Genomic DNA, 26,582 nt, shown 5'->3' on the forward strand with positions numbered 1-26,582 from the left:
ATACCAGTGATAACATCTACAAGCCAAGGAACACCAAGGATTGCCAGCAACCACCAAGGATTGCTGGAGAGAGCATGGAACAGACTCCCTGAGAGCCTCCATAGGAACCAAGCTTGCTGACACCTTGATTTCTGGCTTCCAGCCTCCAGATTGGTGAGAGAATCAATTTCTGGTGTTTTAATTTGTTAGAGTAGCTCTAGGAAACTAATAGAACAGGTATGTCAATATCCCATAATAATGCCCGAGTGACTGCGCCTGCTGCTCTCTGCATGACAAAGAGCTTCTTCAGTCCATTTTCTACCCTAACAACCACCCCCTGGGAAACGGACTCACTGTGGTGGTCATTTTTTTGTTGGGACAGCCTGAGCAGGGTAAATTTGTATCTCACTTCCTTTGTCTCCCCTACAAACCTGCATTCTAGTGGCCCTCTTCCTGTGTTCCCCTGATCACCCCTTAAGCTCTGAGCATCCTGAATTACCCGGCATTTTCTGACCTTGCTTTGTCTTTGAGTACCTGTCTTGTTCTGTTTGGAAGTCCTATTTCTTCTTTTTTTGTTTTTCTTAATCCTTACCCGAGGACATGTTTAGAAAGAGAGAGAGAAACATCGATGTGCGAGAGAACCATCGATTGGCTTCTCCCTGTATGTTCCCCGACTGGGGATTGAGCCCTCAACCCACGCATGTGCCCTGACTGGAAATTGAACCCACAATCTTACAGTTCACAAGACAACGCTCAACTAACTGAGCAACTCTGGCTGGACAAGCCCCATTCCTTCCTAAACCCTCCTTTTGAAGTGCTTTCTTCCTTGCCCCTCCCCCTCTCACTCTAAGCTTGTCTTGGGCACCCACCACCATGCTCCGGAAAGCTTAGTGATAGCGACAGCTTTCTCCTGGAGGCAGGTGACCTGAGGTCTGAATCTTGCTTTTGTGACGTACTAGCTGTGTGACCTTGAGCAAGTAGCTTTATCTCTCTGTGTCTCAATTTCCTCATCTGCATACTGGGAATCATAGTACCTACCTTAATGAGTGATTATATGCATCGACAAGCTAATATGGTTAAAGCTCTTGGAATAGTGCCTGGCGTAAAGTAAGTGGTCAGTAAGTGTTAATTATTATTGTAATTATATGTTTATTTATCTAACTCCCCCACTAAACTAAGATACTTAAAGTTAGTAATTGTGTGTTTCTCTCTCTCCATCCCCAGTGTCCTGCAGAGTACTTGGCGGCAGTAGGCTCTAAATAAATGCTTGTTGAATTAATAATGATAATTAATGTAATTGCCTACTGGGATCCCATATTGGGCTTTGACCCTCTGCTGGTTCCATATCTTGCACGGTAATGGGGCCAAAGATCTGGCTCAGTAAAACCACTGCAGGCCCGCTGGTGTTTCCTGAGTACCTGCAGGGGGTGGATGAGTGTGAGACCAGCCCTGTCCTCAGGGAGCTTAGAATCTAGTCGAGAAGACCGGTTGTAAGTTACCTGAAATGTTAAATAACAGGTTTTAATAACTGTGGGAGCAATAGAGTTCACAGAACGTGAATTCAGTTGTTTTAGTTGGTGGCCCGTTATCTAACTTCTTCCGTGTTTTCCAAATTGGTCCTGGGAAGCTTTTAAAACTTTTTAATAATGAAACTTAGCTCTAGAGACTTCATGAGGTTCAGAGTTGATTCTCACCCCACCCCATCCCCCATGTGTACGCCCCTCAGTAGACACAACATCTGGTTCTCTGTGGAATTAGCTATCAACAAGCATTACTAGATCCATTATTTCATTAGTGGTTGTAAAATGGTGATGTTCTGTTTCTCCACAGGAGACTTCTGTAAAGACAAGCCTCCCCTCATGAACTGTTTGGTTACCATGAGGTACAGCTGTGCAAGAAAAGGAAAATAAGTGCTTGATTCTTTATCTGTTTTTAAAATAATGAGTTTGGTTTTCTAGCATCCTTCCAAGGTGACCAATGAAAGGCTTTGGGCCTGTTTTTTTGTGTGTTTTTTTAAACATCATTGCCCTGGCTGGGTGGCTCGGTTGGTTGGAGTGTCATCCCATACACCAAAAGGTTGTGGGTTCGATCTGCATTTGGGGCGCACATGGGAGTCAGCCAGTCGATGTTTCTCTTTCTCTATCCCTCTTCCTTATATATCCTCTGGTGAGGATTAAAAACCACACAAAACACATCATTATGAACTCATGGATTTTCAACTTACTTGATGTGTTTAAGTCGGTGTAGATATTATCCTCATGGATGCTTATGTGGCCCTGTCTTTGGACCATGGGGCCTCTTCATGCTGGCCCTGAACCTTTGACATGACCCTGCTCGTCTTTGCTTGTTTCCTTGTAGAATACAATGTCCCAGGCTCATTTCACACATTTCCTGCCGCAGATCTGGAATCAGGCACTTCTCCAAGGAGGCAGGGCATGCATGTTTAAAGATATTGGTACAGTTTTACCAAACCACTTTCCAGAAGGGAATTATTAGAATTTACACTCCCATCAGCAAAGCCTGAGGACCATTCCTCCATAGACTTGCCAGTGTTGAGTTATTTTTAAATTCCTGGCGTTCATCTGACAGGCAGAATAACTTGTTCTAATTTGCATTTCTTGTGTTACTAATGCATTAGAACATTTTCTTATATTTATTAATCATTTACATTTGTTTCGAGAACTCGTCATGTTGTTTTGATTGTGTTACTATTAGAATTTTGTAGTTATTATGATTGATTTGTAACTAGATATCAAGGCCAGCAAACCCAATTCTGTCAGTTGCTGGAAATAATTTTCCTAATTTGTCGTTTGCCGTTGAGAGTTGTTTACAACTTCTATTTTATGCAGTCAGGTATTTCCCTTTACAAAGCATAGAACTTTTCAGTCCTTTCTTGTTGAGGCCTTATGAGATCAGAAAGCTGAAGTCTAATGGTTCTCTCCAGATGTGAGTTGGTACATAAACATCCACTGTACTCTCCTCACCTCCCTACAGTTGTGTTCCATGAGGTCAGAGGCATTCCTCATACCAGGATGGTCTGGATCCATTGTTACCCAGTCAGTCTCGCTCTGACTCTTGTTCACTGAAGGTGCCTCTGATTTGAGAAGCTTTTGGAAGGGAGTGTATGGAACTGTGAGCAACTAATAATCTGGTCACTGCCTGGGGGCCCCTGGGGCAGCAGGCAACAGCATGCAAAGCTCCCAGCCATCTGCAGCTACCCTGTAGAGCTTCACCAACACAGGGCAGCAACCCTTGAACCACAGAGCCCCCTACATTAGGTACATCCAGTGACTGGGGGCTCCAAGGCTCAGTCGGGCGGCAGTGGGGACGAAGTTTCAGACCTCGGGGTCTGTTCAGAGAGAATCACTACACTCAGATGGCAGAGATTGGGTGAGTGGCAGATCAAACAGGGCTCTTTGCAGCTCTGAATGGCCTGCATGAGAAGAACGCCAGCAAAAGCCTTCACTGGATAAGAGGTGGTTGTGATGGGATGTAGTTCATAAAAGATTTAAAAAAAAATCCCCACCATAGCAATGACAATAAATAACGGCTAAGAGCCCAAACTCACATAGTCCTTAATACGTGCCAGGCCCTGTTCCAAACATGCTTCATTTGTTAACTTGTGTATTTACTTTTCACAAGCCTACGTGGCGGACACTGTTATTAGCACTGTTTTATAGATACAGAAATGGAGGAGGCACGGCAAGGATAAACAACTTGCCCAAGTTCACACACTTGGTAAGTGGAGGAGAGTAGACTCCGTGTGCAGGACGCCTGACTGGACTCTGAGCCCTTGTTCCATCTCCATCCTGCCTGGATGCTGTAGGCCAGGGTCTTAAGGTTGTGTAGCTCTTCAGACTTCCCAGAGGGCATCTGATGTTTGTCAAAGCCCCACAGGATGAAGAGCAGCCTGCCGATTCTACTTGTGGGGAAAGGAAGGCCTGAAGAACAGTGACTTGTGCAGAGCCAGGTTTAGGATGCAGTTCTTCCTACTTTTCATAACTGCCACTCATTTGGCATCAAAGTCAAACTCTTTGAACCTTCTAGGAACAGAATTGCCTTTAGACAGAGTGGTTGCCTTTTCTCATTGAGGGGGCCAGAATCTCTGGGATTTGGTGCCCATGGGCGTTTTGCTCAGGATTTTTCTGGGTGCAGCTCTGACCTGGCACTGGGCTCTTGATGGCTTTGTGGGGGCCTGCTTGAGGATCTCAAGGTCTGAGCCCAGATCTGGCCCTTTCTGGAAGGTGAGTGCTTTGCCCTTGAGTGAGGAGCAGCAGATTGAATTCCAAAAGTAGGAGGACTGCTGGGTCAGGGTTTCTGGAAGTTGGGTAGAAATTGCCCTGCTGTCTTCTTGCTCCTGGCCTAATGGCTCAGACCATTTTTAGATGTCAGGAAGTATAACAGTATGGTACATTTATCTTGGTGAATAATGGATGAGCCCAGGGAAGGTACTGTACTGTTGGTGAATTATTTACCAGGAGCCTCTAATTTGAGGGTTCTCCATTACGGATTGTCTGAATCTGGTATCTATAGAGCCCCCTGGCCTGTGGCCAGGGGCTGTCTGAATTTTGAGCCCATGTAGCTGCTGGAGAGGGTGATGGAAGGAGCTCCTTACTGGAGATACAGAGACAGACCTGCCGGGGAAACTGGAACCAGTGTGAGCCTGGGGCCGCCTGTTCTACAGGCATGAGGAGCCCTGTGTGTACTTACTTGTGCACATACTCTTGTGCTCTTTGTCATTGTCTCTCAACCCTTTCTCTGAGTCTTTCTATGACTCTACGTTTCTATCTCTGTCTCTCAGTTGGTCTCTGTGTCTACCTGTTGATCTCTTACCTTCTCTCTCTGTCACCAGTATCTCTTTTTCTTAGTCTCTTGATCTCCCTCTGTCTCTGTTGGTTGTTATCCTTCCTGTGTCTAGTATGGCCTCTCTGTCTCTGTTGGTCATGCAAACAGTCAGTCAGTCTGTCTCTCTGTCTCCCTCGGGCTCCCTTTATCTCATCTTCCTGTCTCCCTCTGTCTCTCTCCATCAGTGTCTGCTTGTCTGTGTCGTTCCCCCCCCCCCCCCCCAAGACTTTAAAAGGCCTGTAAGAAGCACCTCTTGGAATGGAGGGACAGCCAGTTCCACACTCAAGTGAAGTCAGAGCTTGGTGCCTTCCAGATCCTGACTTAAAGATTGCAGAGTAGGCATGAAATAAACTTCAGGTCTTTTTTTTTTTCTTTTCTATTTAATTCAATATTGCATCAGCCACTCTTAGGGGCCTTTTCCCCTGCAGCTATTTGTGTGTGCTTTATGTTTCATGACGTTTAACCCCCAGAGTCAGGTATCCCTAGGCTTTAAGCATCTGGCGATGAGTTGCAAGTTTTTGGTGCTTTAAAAAACTTACAAGAAATTGTTTCTGTCATTCATCAGTTTGTATTTTTTTCATCTGTTGTTATCGATTTGGAGGTTGAAATACTTATTTTGCCATCTTTAGTCAGAGTGTTTTTTCTAAACAGCTGATTTAAAAAAAAAAGACTTTTTCAGTTATTTTCCTTACAAAAATAAAGGAACAAATCATTAGTAATGCAATTAAGAGGTTAAACAAAAGAACAAAATTAGTTTTGCCTTACTAGGAAGTTTATATTTTAAGCAGTAAAATGAGATTTATAAGGATCTAGGAAATGTCTGCTGATTTGACTCTGGCCTGCCTTCCACCTCCCCCTCTGTCCACTGGTGCCCCCCTCACCCAGTGACACTGGGCCAGACTCCATTACATCTGCGTAATGTCTGAGCAGTGATCATGGTTGAAGTAGTGGGTGTCCACCACATGGTATCTTTCCTCTCTTACATCCCACACCCCAGCAGACTAGAGTCCAGGAGGGCACCCTTGTCTCTTTAAGCCAGTTGCTCTTCCAAGCCTCCTCCCTCAGTGTGGATTCTTATCTTTGTGTCTCAGGTTGAGGCCTAAAAGCCTGGAGCATCCCTTTCTAAGACTCCTCCCTGGAGAGCAGGGTTGGTTTCCAGAAGCAGCTGTTGGTCAGACAGGTGGAAAAGGAAAGAAAGGAAGGCTGGGGGCGGGGCACTTGGAAGATGGTGTCTAGTTCAGACTCCTGGGCCCTGCCTTGTTTCTGGCCCTGACAGGAGGACAGCCAGGCTGTTGAGCATGTTGTCTGAGGGGGGCCTCCTCCAGGCTGCCAAGGGGCGCATTGGTCTCCTGGACATGTGTTAAGCATCGCTGCGTGTCACTGGGTACGTGGCTGCCATAGGCCCTGAGTGGCTCATGCTTCCCACATCACACATAGCAAAGTGATTTCCTCACATTCCCCACTCTTGTCTGCTCCAGGAAGTGGTTTGCAGAGCACTTCTAAATATAAAAGCATAAGACTGACTTTTTCTCTTGTCCCTTTGAAACCAGCTGAGGTCCAGCCTTTTCAGTGACTTTTTGGGTTTGCGGAGAGGAGTAAGGGGAACAGGAGAAGCTGGTGTATGTGTGTGTTTGCATGTGTGTTTTGCCAAGCTCTGACGATCCCCAGATGAGTGCGGGAAACAGTGTGGGGCTAGGTGCTGTGATAGAGGCCAGGGCAGGGTGCTGGGGGCTCACAGAGAGGAGGGTGGAGGCTCAAAGACTGATTTTCAAACTGCGTATGTTCAGCTGCATCCTTGTTTTAAAAAGATTTATTTGCTCCTTCCCCCACCTGTTCAAACCCAACAGTACGATCATCTTTTGAGGAGAGCAGCGGGATGTAGGTGACGGCCACAGGGAAGGATCTTCACAATATAGTGCTAAATGGGTAAAAGTAAGAAGCAGAGGGAGAGATAATACAAGATCATTTACACAAGTCAAAATACCTGCAGATGAAACAACAATCACATTTTGCCAGAGCACATACAAAGAAAAGGCTTTACATTAAAAAGACTAGAATAAGTGAAAGCAATGAAAAGCAGCCAGTGTGGCATCACAGACCCAGGGACAGTTCCTGGCCCTGTTGTTTACTGGGATTGCCTTGACTCCAGTGTCCTTTGAAAGTAAGGCTGATCGCATTGAGGGTTCTTTGGATGAGAAATCACGTGCCTGTGCACAAAGCCTCAAGAAGTGGTCAGATGAGTGAAGGCAGCCTGTCCAGTAGGACTTTTTGCAGAGGTGGAAATTGTTCCGTATCTGTGCTGTTCAGTACAGTGGCCAGTAGCTACATGCAGCTCCTGAGTACTTGACATGTGACTAGTGTGATGAAGGAGATGAATTTTCAATTTTGTTTCATTTTAGTTAAGTTACATTTAAATAGCCCCCTGTAGCTAGTGGCTACCATATTGGACAGATCAGGTCTAAGGGAGGACTTTCCTCATTAAATGTAGTTGAGGCCACTCCACCTAAAGGGCAGGAAGTTATATTCTCCCTTCCACAGGGAATTTGGGGTGAACTACTCTGACCATTCTGGTTAGATCTAGGGTCTGTGCTCACTACCTTATCAGTCTACCAGGGGTGATGCAAAGATGGGTAAAAAGAGCTCGGAAAACGGAGTCTCACAGAGTTTTCTGAGCCTGTCTTGAAAATTCATAAACTAAGACTTGGTCCAGCCAGTAGTGGACCAAGGTAGTGGTCCTCAGGCTGTCATTTAGTTTGCCCCCTGCCTCCACAGGAAGACCATGGGAAGCTCACTCCCAGCCCAAGCCTGCTGCTGTTCTTGCTGTGGTCTCCCAGAGCCCTCACCACGGCACGCGGGAGTCAGACCTGGTTGGGCCTCGGCTCTGGACCCTCATACTGAAAGGCAGTGGAGCCTACAGGGAATCCCTTTCCATCTTCTCCGGATGAGGAAGGGCTAGCGTCTTTGTGCCCTCTGGAATCCCTGAGCTCACCCACTGAGTGTCCCTGAGGTCTTCCTGGGGTTGGGCTGCTGGCTCATTTCCCAGTCTCTTAGCCCAGCAGCCCTATCGCTTTCTCTGCGCAGGAGACAGCTGACTGCTGTCTGTCCCTCCCTCTCTCCTTCTTGGGGCTGAGAACTGGTTCTCCCTGACTGTTCTCTTCCAGAGCTACTGCCCCACACCCCCTTTACCAGGCCTTTGGAAACCTCAGGGACCACCCTATCAAAGGACATTTTAATCTGGGGTCCACTGTTCCTTAGAATTTATGGGGATTTTTACTTCCCTGAAAAATACACAGACTTTTATTGGTCTGTACCAAATGTGCATTTTATTTTTTCCTAGGGGCCTGAGAAAGAATAACTAAAACCAGTTTCAAGGCTGCCATTTGCCAGGTGAGGAAACTGAGACCCAGAGAGGAAAATTAAGTTGGCTAAGATCGGATAAAGGACATAGAACAACATTTCAGGTCACGTAGACTCTTAAGTGACTTTATTCCCCCATAAAGGCTGGTGGGGTATTTACTGTGTGGCCCAAGCACTCTGAAGAGCACAGCCATCTCTTGTTGGGCACGAATGCCTGTTCTCCCCACAAGCTGACAGTCACAGTCTAGCTTGGGGGATACAGCGCTCAGTCACAGCACAGGTAGGAATATTCTGGGTATCACAGGCAGTGAGCTGTCAGTGTAAGTGTGCGGCCAAGGCAGAGGCAGGATCTCCTAGGGAGGCAGGATGCAGGCTGAGCCACAGGAATGGGAGCAGCTTGTCAGAAGTGGTGCTGGGTCCCTGTCTGCAACCCCCAGCTGCCTCCAACCCGAACACCTGCCATTTATAGCATCACACTTAATCCCTTCCAGTGCTGTCCTTGTGGTGGCTGGCTGCGTGGGCTCTTGGGACGGGCTCTGCAGTTTGGGGACGGGGGGTGGGGGGACGACGACTAGGGAGGGAGTAAACCCTTTGTTTCTGTAACTGCCTCTGAGGGTCATTGCAGTGAACCCAGTGTTAGGTCTTGGTGACTGTCCTCTAATTTCTCTAATTTTACAGATAATAAAACTGCCTGGCTGGCGGGGGCATTGGGGGTGCTGGTGATTGCCAGGGTCACTCCGTTTGTTACTGGTTGTATCGAGACTGGAATCCAGTCTCCTTGCCCCATGTTCCTACTGCATGATCGCACAGCCTCACCCTGGCTGGCAGGGTTTTTATAATTCATTACTGCTTCCTTGGAGACACAGCATCCATGGGAGGGTTCCTGAGGGTGAGAGGTGTGTCCCAAGTATGGCCCCCTTGTCCCAGTGGAAGATAGGCTGCCTCTAGCTGGGGTGGGATAGTGTGGCTGCTGAAGCCACATCTCCAGCTGGCATATGTGTCCCTGTGGGTTCGGGTGCCACGTGATGCTGGACACAAGGTCGTGCTCCTGCCTTAGAGGTTGATCTCCGCCTCCAAGGCCTCCCAGGAGTGAGCAGGGCAGCTCTGAGTTGTGGTTTTCATCTAAGGTAGAAGAGCTGGCCTGCTAGCTTGTTTCTGCCCTAATCCCTGGTGGTTTTGTTTTCTTCCTCTAACCCGGATGTGGGAACCTCTCCAGATATTTACAGTTAAATCTCAGGACAGGAAAACTCAGCTGGGCCCCTGGCTCTGGTCCCTCCTGCATCACACAGAGCCAGGGCTGTATGGCGTGTGGAAGGCTGCAGGGCTCCTATCAGCAGACCTGGGACCTTTTGTAGACACTGGGGAGACAGAAGAGGGGGAACTTCGTGCTTTGCATTTGGATCTCGTGCCAGCTGTGGTCAGTTTTCAGCGACCCTCTGAACTGGGTGTTCTGGGCTTCTCAGTTCAGTTGCGGGTGCCTAAGCCACAGGCTGCATATTGGCGGTATTCTAGTGGTCAGGGAGAAGGTGTCCTAGGTCCCCAAACCCACCAATCCCATTCAGCATTTTGTGTTTCTGCCTACCTGGGTCAACTTGAGGGGTGACTGGGCTTGTTGTCCATCCAAGCGACTTGTTCCTGGAGCAATTGAGATTTATTCTTCCAAAAACTTCAAATGTCTATGGGCCATGGACCTTGAATGGCTCCAGAGCAGCTGGGAACATGCCGGTTAAATCCCTGAAGGCCAGGGACTGTGCTACCTTGCATCGGTCCCTGGGGGAAGAGGAGTAGGGCAGGTACCCTGGTGCCCCTAGAGTTTCCAGATGGAGGGGACTTGTGAGGAGGACTGTCCTTGTGTGGGTGAGGGTCCTGGGGGCCGCACTCTTTACTGGAGCATTTGTGCCTCTCTGGTTCAGGGCAGCCTCTCCTGGCCTGTGTCCTGATGCTTTGCCCCAGATAGGGCACAGGAAGTTGGCCAACCTGTCCCTCAGGGGGTCTGTGTGCCCCAACAGGAGCCACCTAGGCCTGGGCTGTCAGGGTCAGCTGGGCGTCAGGATGGTTCCTCACGGCCTTGGGCCCTGCAGCCAGGACTGAGTCGTAGGCATGGAGGAGGCAGCCACTTTCCTGTGGCTGGTTGGTCTCGTTTGTGGGAGAGGTCACAGTCACTCACTTGATCACACAGAATCTGCAAAATGCCCATTCTGGGGTCAACCAGGGTCATTTTGGTATCTCAGTCTGGTCCTAAGGCATCTGTTCAAAGCACAAAATTTCTTAAGAGGGAAAGAGGGTAGATAAAATCATCTGGTCAAGTTGGCAGGTCCTGGGCCTATACAGTGTCCCGGGAGTGGTTTTTTCAGACTAGGAGGACTGGCCCCTGAGATACAGGTCATTGAGTGGCCCAGATGGATACTTGGACTGAAGCAGCTAAAATTACTTCAGAGCAGAAAAACTTCCTCCTGCTCTCTGCTCTCTATAAAATCATGTTTATACATATGTGTGTGCGCACATGCATACGTATACACACATGGGTGGACTGGGCCTGGAGCCCAGAGAGCAGCAAGGAGGGCAGGCACCAGACCAGATGCGTGCTGGGGAGCGGGAGCACGAGTTGGGCTGCTGCCCACACAGCCCTTTCTCAGGGGCTGGGGCCAGGGCCCAGGCAGAGTGAGTGTCTGCATATAGATGGCTGTTGGGGAGCAGAGAAAACGGCTTGGAAAATGTCCTTATTGGGTATTTGCTGCTCCAGCTTTGTTGAGGTCAGTGCCATGTGTGGGCAGATAGCTCTGCCTGTCATTGTGGAGGGGTTTCTTGAGCCCACTGTGCCCAGCGGGGCAGCCCCGTCCTCTGTGTGCTCCGTGCTGTGGGCTTTGGCTCTGTAAATCCACTTAACCTCACACAGCCTGAGTGGTAGGGTCCCCATTTCATGGCAAGGGCAGAGGCCAGACTAAGTTGGCATTGTTAGGGAGTGGCAGGGCTGTTGGGCAGCATCGAAGCTGCTACCCTGAGCAAGCTGCCTCAAGGAGCACATCGGCTGTGTGTTCTGTGAGGTCCCATGTATAGAAGGCAAGGTGTATAGATAGTGTGGCCAGACTGTTAAAGGGGCAGCTTTGGGAAGCCCAGGACAGCATTCCACCAAAGAAGTTCTTCCCTAGGCCACAGCCCTGGGGACATCCTCAAGGAAGAGGAATTACAGGGATAGGAATGTGCTGGTTACTGTACCACCTTGAGGCAGGTACCACTTCAGCCCCCCAAAGCCTTCCTCCTCCAGTGTCATTGCTGCCCTTCACTTTTTGGTGGTTGTATCAGCCGAAGCATCTGAAGAGTTCCTCACTTCCCAGTCCTGCTTTTTATGGAGTCTGTTTCTGCTGGAGGCTCCTTGGTTTGTCTCTAAGTCTCCTGCCTGTTTTCCCTAGCAAAACATGCAGGTGGCCAGACCGGCAAACCTCACACTGTCTTCTCAGCAAATGTGAATGCCACAGCACTGGGCTGGCCTCCTGCATGAGGAGCCTCATGGCCCAGCTGTGGGCTTGGAGCAAGCCCTGGGGGCTTGGAGAAGGCCTGGCGGCTGCTCTCCCTGCCTTTTGTAACATCTAAAGTCTGCCCCAGCCAAGCACTAACCAGGACCTTCTGTGAGCTGACGTCAGGACAGAGGGCCCCGCAGGGCCTGCTTTGATGTTTCCCAGGCCCTATCGTGGGGGCGCAGGGGGCTCTGAGTGGCAGTCTGGGAATGCAGCATCTCTCACCACAGCCACGGGGCAGCCCCAGACCCAGGAGGGGATGTTGGAGGCCAAGCTGGGTCCCCTCTGAGTCATACCATTTCTTCTCCCAGCTCAGGTTTTTGTGGCCACTGGTCTGTGGTTCCTGCAACCCCATAGCCCCTTTCCCTCCATCCCACCCATCAGACTTCTATGCTGTGGTGACTCCAGCCCATCCAGGGTCTGGGAGTGGTTCTGGGCTTGTAAGGGAGTTTTCTAATGTTCTTAAAATGTGGATCCTTGGGCAGGAAGGGTGATGATGGTATTAATGATAGCTGCCATTTACCAGGTTCGCTCTGTCCGAGGCACTTCTGCTCAAGGTCAGACACATCAAGTGTGAGGGTCGGGATTTGAGCAACACCTGTCTGATTCCAAACTTTAACTAATGCTCCTCTACTCCTCTGTGTGGTGAGACTCGGCTCCCCACTGTGTCTGGAGTAGCAGAGTGGGGCTGTGGGGGTTCGCCTATATTTTGAGGCAGGTCATCTCTCTTTAGCCTTTGATGAGCATCTTGGAGTTCTGGGTCTGTGATCCCAGATTTTGGTGAGTCACACTTAAAGAGGCCCACTGGGCCTCAGCTCAGGGCTGCCCATTGTGTAATGAGAGGTGTTCAGGAGAGGTTCCAGGCGCCTCCATGTTTGCCACTCTTCCTTTGAGGTTACCTCAGTTCAGCCAGTAGTCAGCTGAGCGCCTTTGTGTGCCTGGCATTTGTCTGCCAGAGGTGTGTCTACCTCTCCCTGGCTGCGGGGAGTGAGACCCGTTGTGGGATCAGATACTTCCAGGGTTGGTTTTGAGTTCCTGGGCAGGGCTGGGAAAAGCGTGGGGCCATGGTCGTGGTCCTGGCTCTGCCACAAATTATATTTGATCTTGGGTAAATGCCTTCATCTCTCTTGACCTCAGTTTACCCATCAGTACTACAAATGGATTATACCAAGCAGGGGAGGGCCACACTCCTATGCGATGTTTGGAAGTGAGTGGAGGTATTTGGATTGTCAAGGTGATTGGGGGTGCTTAGCAGTGCCAAGGGGGCTGATTTGTTAACTTCCACAGTAGGTGAGTTAGCCAGCCTAGCATGGTGGAGGATTCTCCCATCTAGAGAGCCAACAGTACCCCACTGAGATGTTATGGGGATGCTCTGAGCCATTTCTAGCTTCATGTATTGTGTGGGCTGGCCCCTCTGAGAATGTTGGGAGAAAGACCAGCATTAGGGGCAGCCCCTCACCTGGGCCCAGCCCTGTGGGATCCTGAGATCAGTTTCCAGTGGTTTGGGAGGAAATAGGCAGGACCTGTTAGCCTCTTCATTCCTGCCCTAGCTGGGCCCACTTTGGTCGGAGGCAGAGCCTGTTGTCTCATGTAGCAGCCCCAGGTGGTCCGTTTCTTCCTCCTGGAGGGGTGGCCCCCCTCTGTGCTGTCACCCACCCCTGGCTGGTCTTCCAGGAGGCTTGTCTTCCAGGCTCAGCAGCTTTGGGTCTTTGCAGAGTACTCACGTGGGCCAGAAACAAAGCCCAGTGTGTTATTCCTGCTGCTGTAACCATGCCACCTGCCTGGCCCTGCCCTCCGCCTCCCCGACCCATCTGCTGCTCAGCACAGGCTTCTCACTCTTCCCTTTGTTCTTACTGGCTGTGGTTCCACCTTTGGTAGCAGGGCCCCCCTTCTCTGAGGGGGCCCCTTGGCCAGAGCTGAACTGTAGCCCTGCAGGAGGGGGAATGGATTCAGGTGAAAACCTGGAACCACTTGGCTCTCCTCTCAACTTAGCCCAGAAAAGCCAGCCTTGGCCACACATGAATTCTTAGGGATAGAGAATGGGAATGTGGGTGGCCTTGGCATGCCTTTGGGAATAGGCCTAGTTCTAGAGAATATTGGTTTCTCCTGTAAAGGGGTGGGTTCTCCCAGAGAAGCCCCTGGGGAACACTGGGCTGCAGTTTCTGTGAGTGAGATTCAGAGTTCCCTTCCTGACCTGTGGACCCTCAGTGGGTGTGTGAGTGCCAATAATCCTTGAAAGATGCTTGTTGGATCATGATTTAATTTAAATTTTGCTTAGCATCCTGGCTTCTGAAGAAGGTGGGGAGGGTTACCTGCTAATGTCCCCTGCTTCCCAGCCTAGCATCAAGACCTCCTTTCATCTAGTCCCACAGTTCCGAAGCCCTCTTCCTCTGGGTAGCCCCCTGTTTGCCATCAGCATCGCTCGCCCCAACCCTTGGGGCTTCCTCCCTCATCTGTGCTCTAGAGGCACTGACTGTCCACACCAATCATTTGTCGTGAATTTCCCCATGGCCTGTATATTTGTCCTCTGTCTCCCTCTAGACTGGCATCCTGTGAACCACCCAGCACACTTTAAAAGTTCCTCATCGGACACTTGGCAATTGTGGTCTCATGAATCTTGCCACCTGTACCTATTGGATGTTGGACACCTCCTGTGTACATAGCCCCTTTTCTCCTCCTGTCTATAGGGTGACCTGTGTTAGGACAGTGGCTGCATCTCCTCTTGACCCTGTCTGTCCCTTGTCCCCATCTGCAGGTACCCAGGCAGCCATTGTCTTCATAAAGGAGCCGTCCTCCCAGGATGCTCTGCAGGGGCGCCGGGCTCTGCTCCGCTGTGAGGTCGAGGCCTCAGGCTCAGTACACGTGTACTGGCTGCTGGATGGCGCCCCTGTCCAGGACACCGAGCGGCGTTTCGCCCAGGGTAGCAGCCTCAGCTTTGCAGCTGTGGACCGGCTGCAGGACTCAGGAGCCTTCCAGTGCGTGGCTCGGGATAAGGCTACTGGAGAGGAGGTCCGCAGTACCAATGCCTCCTTCAACATCAAATGTGAGAGCTGGGGCTTTCCTTGTTGCCCGCCAGATCCTTACCTCCTGAGCCCTGCAGGACCCTTCCTTTCCCTTAGCTTCTCCCATTTCCAGTTGAATGGGGCAGGCAGGGTGCAGTGTGGTCAGCTCTTTCACCTGTGTGGATCAGAGGAAGTTGTAAGTTTTAATGTTTCTAAGCCCTCCCCAAGTCTTGGACCATTAATGTGGTGGATGCTTTTGCAAATGGCAAGAGCAGTGAGGCATTGTAGCCAAATGTCAGGCTTGATCCGCCAGGGACTAGGCAGGCACTCGGTCTCTGGTGGCCGGTCTGCAGCCCCAGCCTTAGCGTCACAGGGTTTCCCTGCGCTGTCTTGTTTGGCTCAGAGCCTCCAGGTTCCATTGTTTCCTGCTTGTCCTCCTTCCCCTCTGCCCTCCCAGACTTGCTTTGTTCTGCCCCTCACTGTGTAACCATGGCCTCTGCTGCAGGGATTGAGACTGGTCCTGTGCTCCTGAAGCATCCAGCCTTGGAAGCTGAGATCCAGCCACAGACCCAGGTCACTCTGCGTTGTCACATTGATGGGCACCCTCGGTAAGGAGTCTACTTTGAGGATGGAGGTGGAGAAGGTTATTCTAGACAGGCAAAGATGTTCCCCCAAATCCTGGACTCTTATTCAGATGTGTTTCACTTCATTCTGGAACAATCCCTGCCCCTATGCTGCTCCACATCGGCCCCTGGTGACCTGAAGGGCAACATGGTGTGCGGAGTGATCCTGGATTCTGGGAACTGAGAGATCTAGAATCTCAACCTGATTCTGCCCTTGAATTGCCGTGTGCCCTTGTGCAAGTCAGTTCCCCTCCCCCCCCATTTGTAAACTGAGAGGTCTAGTCCTGACACTCTGATTCTATATCCCATTTCACTGGCCACCTGAGTACCCCTGCCTTCCTGTGGCTGACACCCTTGCCCTGCAGGCCCACCTACCAGTGGTTCCGAGATGGGAGCCCCCTCTCCGAGGGTCAGAGCAACCACACGGTCAGCAGCAAGGAGCGGAACCTTATCCTCCGACCAGCCAGCCCTGAGCATAGTGGCGTCTACTCCTGCTGTGCCCACAATGCCTTTGGCCAGACCTGTAGCAGCCAGAACTTTACCCTGAGCATTGCTGGTGAGCCTGGGATGGCGATGGAGAAGGTATAGGGCAGGGATGGGAGGGGCCTACTCACTTTTCTTGTTCATGTGCCTTTGCCTCTCCCTCCCAAGATGAGAGCTTTGCCAGGGTGGTGCTGGCACCCCAGGATGTGGTAGTGGCAAGGAACGAAGAGGCAATGTTCCACTGTCAGTTCTCAGCTCAGCCACCCCCGAGCCTGCAGTGGGTCTTTGAGGATGGCACTCCCATCACTAACCGCAGCCGGTAAGGCATCTGGCAGGGGGCCTTCAAGAACTATGGTACAGGTTGTGTGCTACACAGTGCATTCTCTAAAAGGGAATGGGAATCATCACAGACGTCATAGACCTGTGCATGTATTGCTTTAGATTTCCGGTAGATGGCAGTACAATGTTTTGTAGTTACTAAATGAGTCCAACGAAGGGACGTCTCCAGGAAGGACATTTTTCTCTAGTTCCCACAAAGGCAGTGTATGAGCTGAGCTAGCAGTGGCTGTACTTCTTTCCCCATTCCTTCCTGCCCATGTGGGCCTTCTGACATCGGGGGGTAGAGACCCAGGGGTGGAGGGACACAGGGGACCTGGGTGATTACAGTGTGGATAGGATGGCAAAGACACTTTTACATACACACATACAGGCACATACATGCATGTGTTCTGGTGGAAGTAAGCACTTATAGAAGGTGCTGGGAGATGCCAGCTCCTCTATAGGGACTTCTGTCCTCACCCAGGCCCTGTGAAAGCAGAAAGCATCTTTGTGGTGTCAGATGTGGCCGTGGTCCTTGGGGTGTGGCTCCCTAGGTTAGGGGCATGGATCCCACCTGGCTTCAGCCCTGAGGGCATCATCAGTAGTTTATCTGGTGTGGCTGAGGGGCTTCTGACTGCTGGAGTTGGGTACCTTACCAGCACTCTTATCTTGACCCCGCTGTTCCCACAGTTGCATGCGGCTGATTACTTGCTGTCTCTCAAACACTGCTGCTCGCATTGTCACTCCAAAAGCTAAGTCTCTTGTAGTTGGAACACATGCCTGCATATGCACTTGAATGAGTGCACACATGCACATGTACACATACACATGCATACACACACACTAACGGCGTGTCGGCTTCCTTCTCTCTGCCCTGTTCCTGGCTGATACCTTCCTACATCTCCGACCATCACATTCCCCTCCAGAAGGAGGCCTGTGGGCCACTTCTTCCAATTAGCACTCTCTCCCCTCTGCAGTCCCCCACACCTCCGCAGAGCCACTGTGTTTGCCAATGGGTCCCTGCTGCTGACCCAGGTCCGGCCGCGCAATGCTGGCGTCTACCGCTGCATAGGCCAGGGCCAGAGGGGCCCTCCCGTCGTCCTGGAGGCCACACTTCACTTGGCAGGTGGGTCTCGGTCTGGGGTGCCAAGGTTGGGGCTGCCTTCAACATTGTTGGCATATAGAGATTTGGGTTCCTGTTTCCACTTAGAGAACAGCTTGGAGGACAGAGGGAGGACAAGGTTGCTGAGGCAGGAAGAGATGCTGAGGGTTATAGGGAGAGTTTGTGCGGGACGGGCCAAAGCTTGCGGTGAGAGAACATCAAGTCCCGAGACCCATAGTAATCAGGCTGTTTCCCTCATGCTCATGTCCCTGCAGAGATTGAAGACATGCCGCCACTGGAGCCCCAGGTGTTCACAGCTGGCAGCGAGGAGCGTGTGGCCTGCCTGCCCCCCCAGGGTCTGCCAGAGCCCAGCATGTGGTGGGAGCAAGCAGGAGTCCGGCTGCCCACCCACGGCAGAGTCTACCAGAAGGGCCATGAGCTGGTGTTCGCCAGTATTGCTGAGAGTGATGCCGGTGTCTACACTTGCTACGCAGCTAACCTGGCCGGTCAACGGCGACAGGATGTCAACGTCACTGTGGCCAGTGAGCACCCATGTCTTGAAGGTTGAGGGGAGCTGGAGGGGAGCCCAGGCCACAGGAGGTCTTGGGCTCTGGCTGTGATGGACAGAGGCTTCCTTGGAGCCTACCTGAGACCCTCTCAGCTCTGGGCCCTGTAGGCTTGGAAATCATTCAGCTGCTGGGTGTTGATGTTGCAGCTAGGCATGGAGGGAGGTTGGGTTGACAGCCCTCACAGGAAAATTTTCCTCTGACTTCAGAGGAAAGAGCGATAGAATGGAGTCTAGAGATCCAGGTCCCACTCTGTCCCAGTCACCCACCTTGCTAGGTCTGTCTCCTCATCCATAAAATGGGACTGATAACTCACCTACCCTACAAGATGGTCAGAGAGAGGAGTGAAATAGATAAAAAAAGAATTTTTTGGGGAAGGTGATTGTGAACAAACTTATGTGATAATTATTTTACCTATTTGTTATACTTTCTAAATTTCTACAATGAACATACTACTTGTGCACTAAGGGGAGGAAGCATTAAATATTACAGTGAACAGCCCGGCCAGTGTGGCTCAGTAGTTGAGCATAGACCCATGAACCGAGATCACAGTTCGATTCCCAGTCAGAGCACGTGCCCAGGTTGCAGGCTCCATCCCCAGGAGGGGGCATGCAAGGAGTGTGCAGGAGGCAGCCAGTCAGTGACTCCCATCATTGATGTATCTCTCCCTCTCCCTTCCTCTCTCTGAAATCAATAAGAAGCATTAAAAATTAAAAAAATATATAATGAACATACTGAAAGTGCATATGATAAAGACCTGTATACCCTTGCTACAGGCATAGAGATTTATTTACATTTTTCTTTTTACCATGCCTGTTTCAAATCTTTATGACAGTACAGAAGAGTACACAAGGCAAACTCTTATACACAAAATTTTGCAACCTGCTTCTTCCACTTATCTCTACATCTTCTTACGTGAATAAATTTCAAAAATTTGAGAAGATTTTCAGTATGGAAAGGGCTTTGTTCATTTGAAGTTATGACAACACTACTCCAGTTTAGATACTGAAACTTCAGAGACCTGCTCTCCCATGCTCAGGTACCTGGTTCGAGGGGGAGGCCACAGCACACAGGTAATGTGTGCAACACATAGGCTGCTCGGGACACTTTCCCAGCCACATGTAGACACATGCAAGCAACTACAATCAGCCTTTCTCCAGTCTGGGTCTGTGGGTCACCATTTTCTTTGGGAGCACTTTGAAAAATGCAGCCCTGGCCAGTGTGGCTCAGTTGGTTGAGTGTTGTCTCATGTATCAAAAGGCACTGGTTCGAATTCGGGGTTGCAGACTTGATCCCCAGTAGGGGGCATGAAGGAGGTAGCTGACTGATGTTTCTCACATTGATGTTTCTCTCTCTCCCTCTCCCCTTCTTTGTCTCTAAAATCAATAAAAACATATTTAAAAGAAATAAAAATGTGGAATCTGGGACCCCACTCCAGATCTGCTGTCCCAGACTCTCTGGGGATGGGGCCCGGTGAAGAGTGTTGAACTAGTGCTCCAGGTGATGCTTCTGCATGCTGAAAGTGGAGAGGCTGGCTCAGTCACTTGGCGGGCACTGCCTGAGCCATGTCTTGCACCCTGCACTGCGCTCTGAGAAGGAGGCCTGTGAAATTAGTGCATGATGCACGCCGGGCTGGATGAGGTGGGGGGGGTGATAGAGTTGGGAGGAGGGAGAGCTCCGTGACTGCATTCCGTCAACAGATTTATTGAGTGAGTTCATTGTGCTAGGCACTGTTCCCAGTCCTGGGAATGCAGCAATGAACAAAGCAGACACAATTCCCTCTCCTTATGGAGCTCATAGTTTAGTAGGAGCAACAGAGCAGACAAAACAAGTTGAATGAATAAATACGTAATTTTAGGTGGCAATAGGGCCATGAAGAAAAATAAAAAAGGGTAAGTGACAGAGACATGAGGACCAGGGGTAGTTTATGGAAAATTTCTCCAGAGGGTGGCATTTGAACTGATACTTCAGTTAAGGAGGGAGCCATGTGGATAGACCTTGAGACAGAAATGGGCTTGTATGTTGGAGGGACAGCAGTAGCCTGAGTGGCTGAAGTTGAATAAGTGGTGGTGAGTGTGCTTGAGGTTGGGAGATAGAGACTAGGTCATGTGGGGTCCTGCAAAAATATAGGCTTGTGTTCCAAGTCTGTCAGTTGTCTGTTGCTGTACAACAGATGACTCTATAACAAGTGGCTTGAAACAATAGTCATTGTTTCTCTTAGATTCTCTGGGTAGGGTTCAAGTGGGACAGCTCATTAGCCCCACATGCTGTTGGCTGGGCTCCTGTGCATATGCAGTCAGCTGATAGGTCAGCTGATGGCTGGCTCTTCCCTGATGGCCTTGCTCACATGTCTGGCAGTTGGTATTGTGCAGGGTATCTCTGTTTCCCTTGGCTGCTCCAGCAGGCTAGCTCAGGCTTCCTTACAGGGAGCCTCGGTTCAGAAGCTGCATGGCTTCTCAAGGCATTGGCTTAGAAGTTGCACAGTGTCACTTCTGTTGGACAAGGCAAGCCACCCAGATTCCAGGCAGTAGGGAAACAGACTGCACCTCTTGATGGAAAAGTGGCAACATCACGTTACAGAGACCAAGGGATGGGAGGGCTGTTTACAACCATCTTTGTAAACAGTCACACCAAGTTAGAGGATGGGAAATCCTTGCAGGGTGTTGAGTTGGAGAGACATTTTCAAAAGATCACTCTGGCTATTTTGAGAAGACTAGAATGTTAGGGACAAGAGTCAAAACAGGGAGACCAGTTAGATGACTGTAATCATCTAGGGGATGCATTGAAGGGGCTAGAACAGAGGTGGTGGAGGTGAGAGGTGGTAAATTTAGGATCTGTTTTGGAGCTAAGGTAGAATGGGTTTGTGTAAAATAAGTGTGAGGGGGTGGGAGTATAAAGTCAAGGCTAGGTTTTTTACTTCTGCAATTGCTGGAAAAGGGGCTATATTTACTGAGATGGGAAAATGGGTGAGCAGGTTTGCGGGGTGGGGTGGGGGATCAGGTATTCTTTGCATATCTCAAGTTTGAGATGCCTGCTAGGTAGCCGGTTGGAGATGTCAGTAGGCAGTTGGCTTTGCAAGTCTGAGGCTCATGGGGGAGGTCAGGATACACGTTTAAGAATCATCTCATATGGTGTTGAAGGCCGTGGACTGGATGAGATCATTTAGGGAGTGAGTATGGCTGAAACGGAACAGAGATCTGAGGCCTGAGCCTTGGAGTGTTATGGTGTAATAAAAAGAGCAAGGGCTTTGGAACCGTACAGACAAGAGTTTTCAGTCCTGTCTCTATCATGTTTCAGCATATCACCATTACTGCCCTGAACCTCTGTTTTCTTTAAAAAAATTTTTTTTTAAATCCTCACCTGAGGATACTTCTTCCATTGCTTTTTCAGAGAGAGTGGAAGGGGGTGGAGAGAGAGAGAGAGAGAGAGAAACATTGATGTGAAAGAGACATCGACTGGTTGGCTCCCACAAGAGCCTCGTGGGGATCGAACCTGCAACCAAGGTATGTGCCCTTGGCCAGAATCAAAGCCGGGACGCTTCAGTCCACAGGCCAACTCTAACCACTGAGCAAACCAGCTAGGGCCAAACCTCTGTCTTAGCTGTAAATGGGTACAGAAATGCATACCTTGGGCCTTTATTGTGACCATGAACTAAGACAATGTTCGAAAGGTGCTGGCTATCACTAAGGGATAACTGCTTTAGTTATTACCGAACTTCAGACAGGGCCCTGACCTCAGGACCTAATGGGGTATTAGAATTTCTTGGGGTTGGATCCTTTGATTTTGCAGACGTGATAATCAGCCTTCACTGTTTCCTCCCTGTCCCTCTAGCTGTGCCCACGTGGCTGAAGAAGCCTGAAGACAGCCAGCTGGAGGAGGGCAAGCCGGGCTATTTGCATTGCCTGACTCAGGCCACACCGAAGCCCACAGTCATCTGGTACAGAAACCAGATGCTCATCTCGGAGGTGAGAGTGAGGATTGCTGTGGGTGGGTGGGGTGGTATCCCCTCTCGCTGCTCCCATCTGTGCTCCCCTCCATAGTGCTCTTTCCCAAGGCTGTCCTCAGGGTGATATTGGTGGGGGTTCAGGCCAAGACCTTTTGTGTGCCGCAGGACTCACGGTTTGAGGTCTCCAAGAATGGGACCTTGCGCATCAACAGTGTGGAGGTGTACGATGGGACATGGTACCGCTGTGTGAGCAGCACCCCAGCTGGCAGCATTGAGGCCCAGGCCCGAGTGCAAGTGCTGGGTGAGCTGGCATGCATGGGGAGAGCACCTTGCCCGGTGGGCAGGAGAGGAAAGGGGAAGGAGCAGCAGGGTCCAGGATCTTCAGGCCTGCCCCGGCCTGTCTAGCTGCCTCAATTCCTCCTTTCCACCCACCTGCCCTCCCTCTACTGAAACAGAAAAGCTCAAGTTCACACCACCACCCCGGCCGCAGCAGTGCATGGAGTTTGACAAGGAGGCCACGGTGCCCTGCTCAGCCACAGGCCGAGAGAAGCCCACTATTAAGTGGGTACGAGCAGGTTGGTACCATGTAAGCCTAGGGAGGGGAGCAGGCAGGACCATCCACTGGTTAGATGTGTGCATGTCTGAGGACCAACTGAGTGCCCAGCACCCTATCAGGAGCTGTGGGGACAAACGAAATGTAGGGCAAATTTTTGTAGTCCACTTAGGAAGAAAAAAGCCAGACACAAAAGAGGTCAGATTATAGTGTTAGACAACATATGAGAGGACTTGAGACAATAAGTGATTGGATTGGGTCCTCTCTTGTCCCTTTTCAAAATAGGCATCCTTTTTGACAAAAAAGTAACCTGGGCTCCTTTAGAAAATTTCAGGAGGAAAAAATGCATAAACCCCCATCCATTATCTCTAGGTGTGCCCTTTTCCTATGCTTATCTTTTTGCTTTAAAAAAGTGATTTTATTGTACATTTTCACTTATTATAATAACTTACACGAGTAAGTCCCGCTTACTATAAAAATAGAAGATGCACATAACTATGTGATTTTATATTCCTTTTTGCCTAACATTACTAAGCATTACCCCATGTTTTTATACATAAACATTGGCTTTGATGATTGAGATAATATTCCAATAATTAAATTCACTATAATTTACTTAAATATTCTCTAAATGTTGGAGATTTTGGTTGCTAATCATCATTGCTCCACCCCACCCCCTCTCTCCCTCTCTTTCTCTTTCTCTTTTTATTGCTGCAATAAACATCTTTAAGCCAAAGTTTTTTCTGGATTTGGGTTTATTTCCTTTGGGAAAGATTCCCAGAAATGGAATAATTATGTATAAAAGGGTATGCACATTTTTACAACCCTTGATGCGGGTTGCCAAATTGTTTTTTAAAGGGCTGGACCAGATTTTACATTCCCGTGAACAGTGAGAGTTAGAGAGGAGATTGTGGGTTTTGAGGAAGAAGTGGGGTCTCTGCTCAGGTGGTCTGGGGGAGTTTTCTGTGGGATGTGTGGCTCATAATGGATTTGAAGTCTGGGGTGGTGGCAGAGAGCAGGAATGGGTTCTAGGTAGTGAGGTGAGAACAAGGCAAATTTGAGGCCCAGTCAGAAGTGCAGTTTGATGGAAGTGGAGTGTTGTACAGGGCAGTAGAAGGAGGTGAGACTGAAAAACTGGGAAAGGAGTAAATAACGGGGATTCTTAATACCTGGCTCAAGAGTTTGGGCTTTGTGGGTACGCAGGAGTGATGACATGTTTTTGAGTAGGTACGAGTGACTGAGGGCATTGCCAGCCAGCTACCCATGTAACTCTGGTCAATCCCATAATTTCCCTTTGTTGCCCCTGCAGATGGGAGCAGCCTCCCAGAGTGGGTGACAGATAACGCCGGGACGTTGCACTTCTCCAGGGTGACCCGCGATGATGCCGGCAACTACACTTGCATCGCCTCCAATGGGCTACAGGGCCAGATCCGTGCCCACGTCCAGCTTACTGTGGCAGGTGTGACTGTGGTAGGGCCCTGGGGCTGGGGCTGGCAGGCCCTGTGTGGCAGCAGCCTGCATCCTGTCAGCCCCATTGCTCACTGTTCCCTGCCCCTCGCTGGGCTCTTCCCATCCAGTTTTCATCACCTTCAAGGTAGAGCCAGAGCGCACAACAGTGTACCAGGGCCACACAGCTCTGCTGCGGTGCGAGGCCCAGGGGGACCCCAAGCCACTCATTCAGTGGAAAGGCAAAGACCGCATCCTGGACCCCACCAAGCTGGGACCTAGGTAGGGCCATTTCCCTCCCACACTTATCCCACTTCTGCAGCCTGGTCTCCCAGGAGCTGGTGAGGTGGCCAATGCTGTGGCTTCTCCCCTGGCAGGATGCAGATCTTCCAGAATGGCTCCCTGGTGATCCATGATGTGGCCCCCGAGGACTCAGGGCGCTACACCTGCATTGCGGGCAACAGCTGCAACATCAAGCACACGGAGGCCCCCCTCTTCGTCGTGGGTATGGGCTGGGGACAGGAAGTGGTGCCGCCAGACTTCATTCTCATCTTTACACTCATCGGCCCCTTGTACACAGAAGGCACTTAAACCATTTTTGTGGTGGGGTGGGAGTCAGCTGTGTCCCCTCTCCTGTGCCATGGCACAGTCTGTTTCCTTGCTTAGAGCTGGTGTCCTTTACTTAACATTCCAGAGCTGGGGGGTAGGGTGCATGTTGTGGGGGCACGCTTGTCCTGTAATGCTTTTTCTCAGGTCTCCTGTAGCAGCCACACGTCTCCCTGGGTGGGCGGGGAGGGGATCAGGTCAGGATGCATCAAGAGAAGGTTCCTTTGTCCTGGAGGCCCAGAGAGGAGGATGTGTCAGGTAAAAGGCCCTGACTAAGGTCAGGGACTTGGGTTTTGGGTCTGGCCTCTCCTGCTGCTAATCAGTTGTATGTCCTTAGAGGTAGGTGTTATTTCCTCTTCAGGGCTTGTTTCTGCATCTGTAAAATGGGAATGGCTTAAATGAGAAGTTCTCAAGCTTTTTTGGTTTAGCAGCTGAATTGTTTTTCTAGACAAAGTATAAAATGGGATTTGAACTGGATAACAGTGAAGTTACAGGCTCCTTGGTTGGATGTGGGAGTTGGGGGATTCTGCATCATGTCCCGTTGGGTCTCTCTCTCTCTCAGTTTCCCTAACTTTCGACATGTGACCCTAGGCCATTGAACACCCTTGGGCCAGAAGAGCCCCTCTACACATAAATTTCTTGAAGAACCGGCTCTGTGCTGGGCATTATCTGGGATTCTAAACCAGAAGTTCTCAGATGCTGCTCTTCAGGGCCTGACTCCGTGTCAAGTCACTGAAGGAGCTTGTTAACACAGTGTGGGTTTGTGGTGCCCCTGGCCTGGTGTTTGGATGCACAGCCAGCCAGGGAATCTGCTTCAACTTCTTCAGAGTGCCCTGCGACCTGGGCGGGGCCCGAGGACCTGGCCCTTGTTAAATCCAGTGACGGTGGTAACCCTCCCCAGGTCTCTCTGGTGACCAGGCCATCGCCTATCTGGGACGTTGTCATATGTATGGGGTATGGAGGGGCTGGTAGAGAAGTAGGGCTGGGTTTGCTTTAGCAGCCCCTGCCCATACCTCTCTGTGTGTCTCAGACAAGCCTGTACTGGAGGAGTCAGAGGGCCCGGGCAGCCCGCCCCCCTACAAAATGATCCAGACCATTGGGCTGTCCGTGGGTGCCGCAGTGGCCTACATTATTGCTGTCCTGGGCCTCATGTTCTACTGCAAGAAGCGCTGTAAGGCGAAGCGACTTCAGAAGCAGCCAGAGGGCGAGGAGCCAGAGATGGAGTGCCTCAACGGTGAGGGGCCCCCTGGAGGAGCGAGGTGGTGCCATGTGCAGGTGCTGAGCGCCCTCTCGCGGTGGTCAGAGCTACTGCACTGGAGGAAGCAGGCAGCCGTGGGGCTGGGGCCTGCGCTTGCGCCTGCAGCCAGAGCAGAGCTTCCCACCCCAGATGGAAGCCTGGTATTGGCTGATTCCCAGTGCCTTGGCTTTTGAGTAACCTGGCTTAAGACTTCCTCATTGGAGCCTCTTGTGCCACCTTCCCATGTTTCCCACCTTCTCCCTGTGGCACTAAGCCACAGATATGATTAGTGTATATATTCATGTTTCTGGTACACATCTTGTCTGCCCCCATTAGTCTTTGAGTTCCCCCAAGGGCAGTCAGTTTCCCTCCTCCTACCCTCCCTCCTCCATCTGGGAGCTCCCTAGTGGTATTTTTGGGTCTCCCCTATAAGCTGAGGTGATCAGGCACAGGGACTGGTTCTCCCTTGTGATTTCCCCTTTGTGCTTGTTTAGTGCTTTACATGTAGAGGGCCCTGTGGAAGCAAAACCCTTATGTCTATGTGGTATCCAGGGACCAGTGATTTAGATGAGACTTGTACAATTGGTTCCATTTCAGAGGTGGTAATCAGCTGCATCAATAAGTGGTCACGCCCTATGGAATGCCTGTCACCCTTGCCTCAGCCCCATCAGTTCATCAGCTGTATTGGCCCTTTTGTGTGGAACACTGGGATTGGATCCATTTGGTAGAAGTTAGGTGGTTGGTAGAGAAAACTGAGGTCCCCATGGTGACCTGGGTGACTGGTCTCAGATTGACACTCTCCTGTGCCCCTTCTTCCCAGGTGGGCCTTTACAGAATGGACAGCCCTCAGCGGAGATTCAAGAGGAAGTGGCCTTGACCAGCTTGGGCTCCGGCCCTGCAGCCACCAACAAACGCCACAGTACGAGTGATAAGATGCACTTCCCGAGGGCCAGTCTGCAGCCCATCACCACACTGGGTATGTGGCCTTGGCCACAATTCCCCTG

General features: G+C 50.5%; 2 protein-coding genes across 2 annotated transcripts in view; one reads left to right on the plus strand and one right to left on the minus strand.

The window, feature by feature from the left end:
- The window catches only part of CUL7 (cullin 7), a 98,321-nt gene that overhangs the window by 52,732 nt on the left and 19,007 nt on the right, over positions 1-26,582 (minus strand). The gene's annotated exons all lie outside the window — the stretch shown is intronic.
- PTK7 (protein tyrosine kinase 7 (inactive)) overlaps positions 1-26,582 on the plus strand; it is a 59,498-nt gene that overhangs the window by 20,484 nt on the left and 12,432 nt on the right. The window contains exons 2-15 of the mRNA XM_081139752.1: positions 14,452-14,739; positions 15,204-15,306; positions 15,687-15,877; positions 15,973-16,123; positions 17,100-17,248; positions 17,500-17,766; positions 21,622-21,755; positions 21,902-22,037; positions 22,192-22,311; positions 23,599-23,748; positions 23,867-24,017; positions 24,113-24,240; positions 25,372-25,575; positions 26,399-26,554. Coding sequence (XP_080995878.1) covers positions 14,452-14,739; positions 15,204-15,306; positions 15,687-15,877; positions 15,973-16,123; positions 17,100-17,248; positions 17,500-17,766; positions 21,622-21,755; positions 21,902-22,037; positions 22,192-22,311; positions 23,599-23,748; positions 23,867-24,017; positions 24,113-24,240; positions 25,372-25,575; positions 26,399-26,554 — 2,328 coding nt within the window. The remainder of the gene's footprint in view (positions 1-14,451; positions 14,740-15,203; positions 15,307-15,686; positions 15,878-15,972; positions 16,124-17,099; positions 17,249-17,499; positions 17,767-21,621; positions 21,756-21,901; positions 22,038-22,191; positions 22,312-23,598; positions 23,749-23,866; positions 24,018-24,112; positions 24,241-25,371; positions 25,576-26,398; positions 26,555-26,582) is intronic.

The sequence above is a fragment of the Miniopterus schreibersii genome (genome assembly GCF_964146895.1).
Source record: "Miniopterus schreibersii genome assembly, chromosome: 6".
Taxonomy (NCBI): Eukaryota; Metazoa; Chordata; class Mammalia; order Chiroptera; family Miniopteridae; genus Miniopterus; species Miniopterus schreibersii.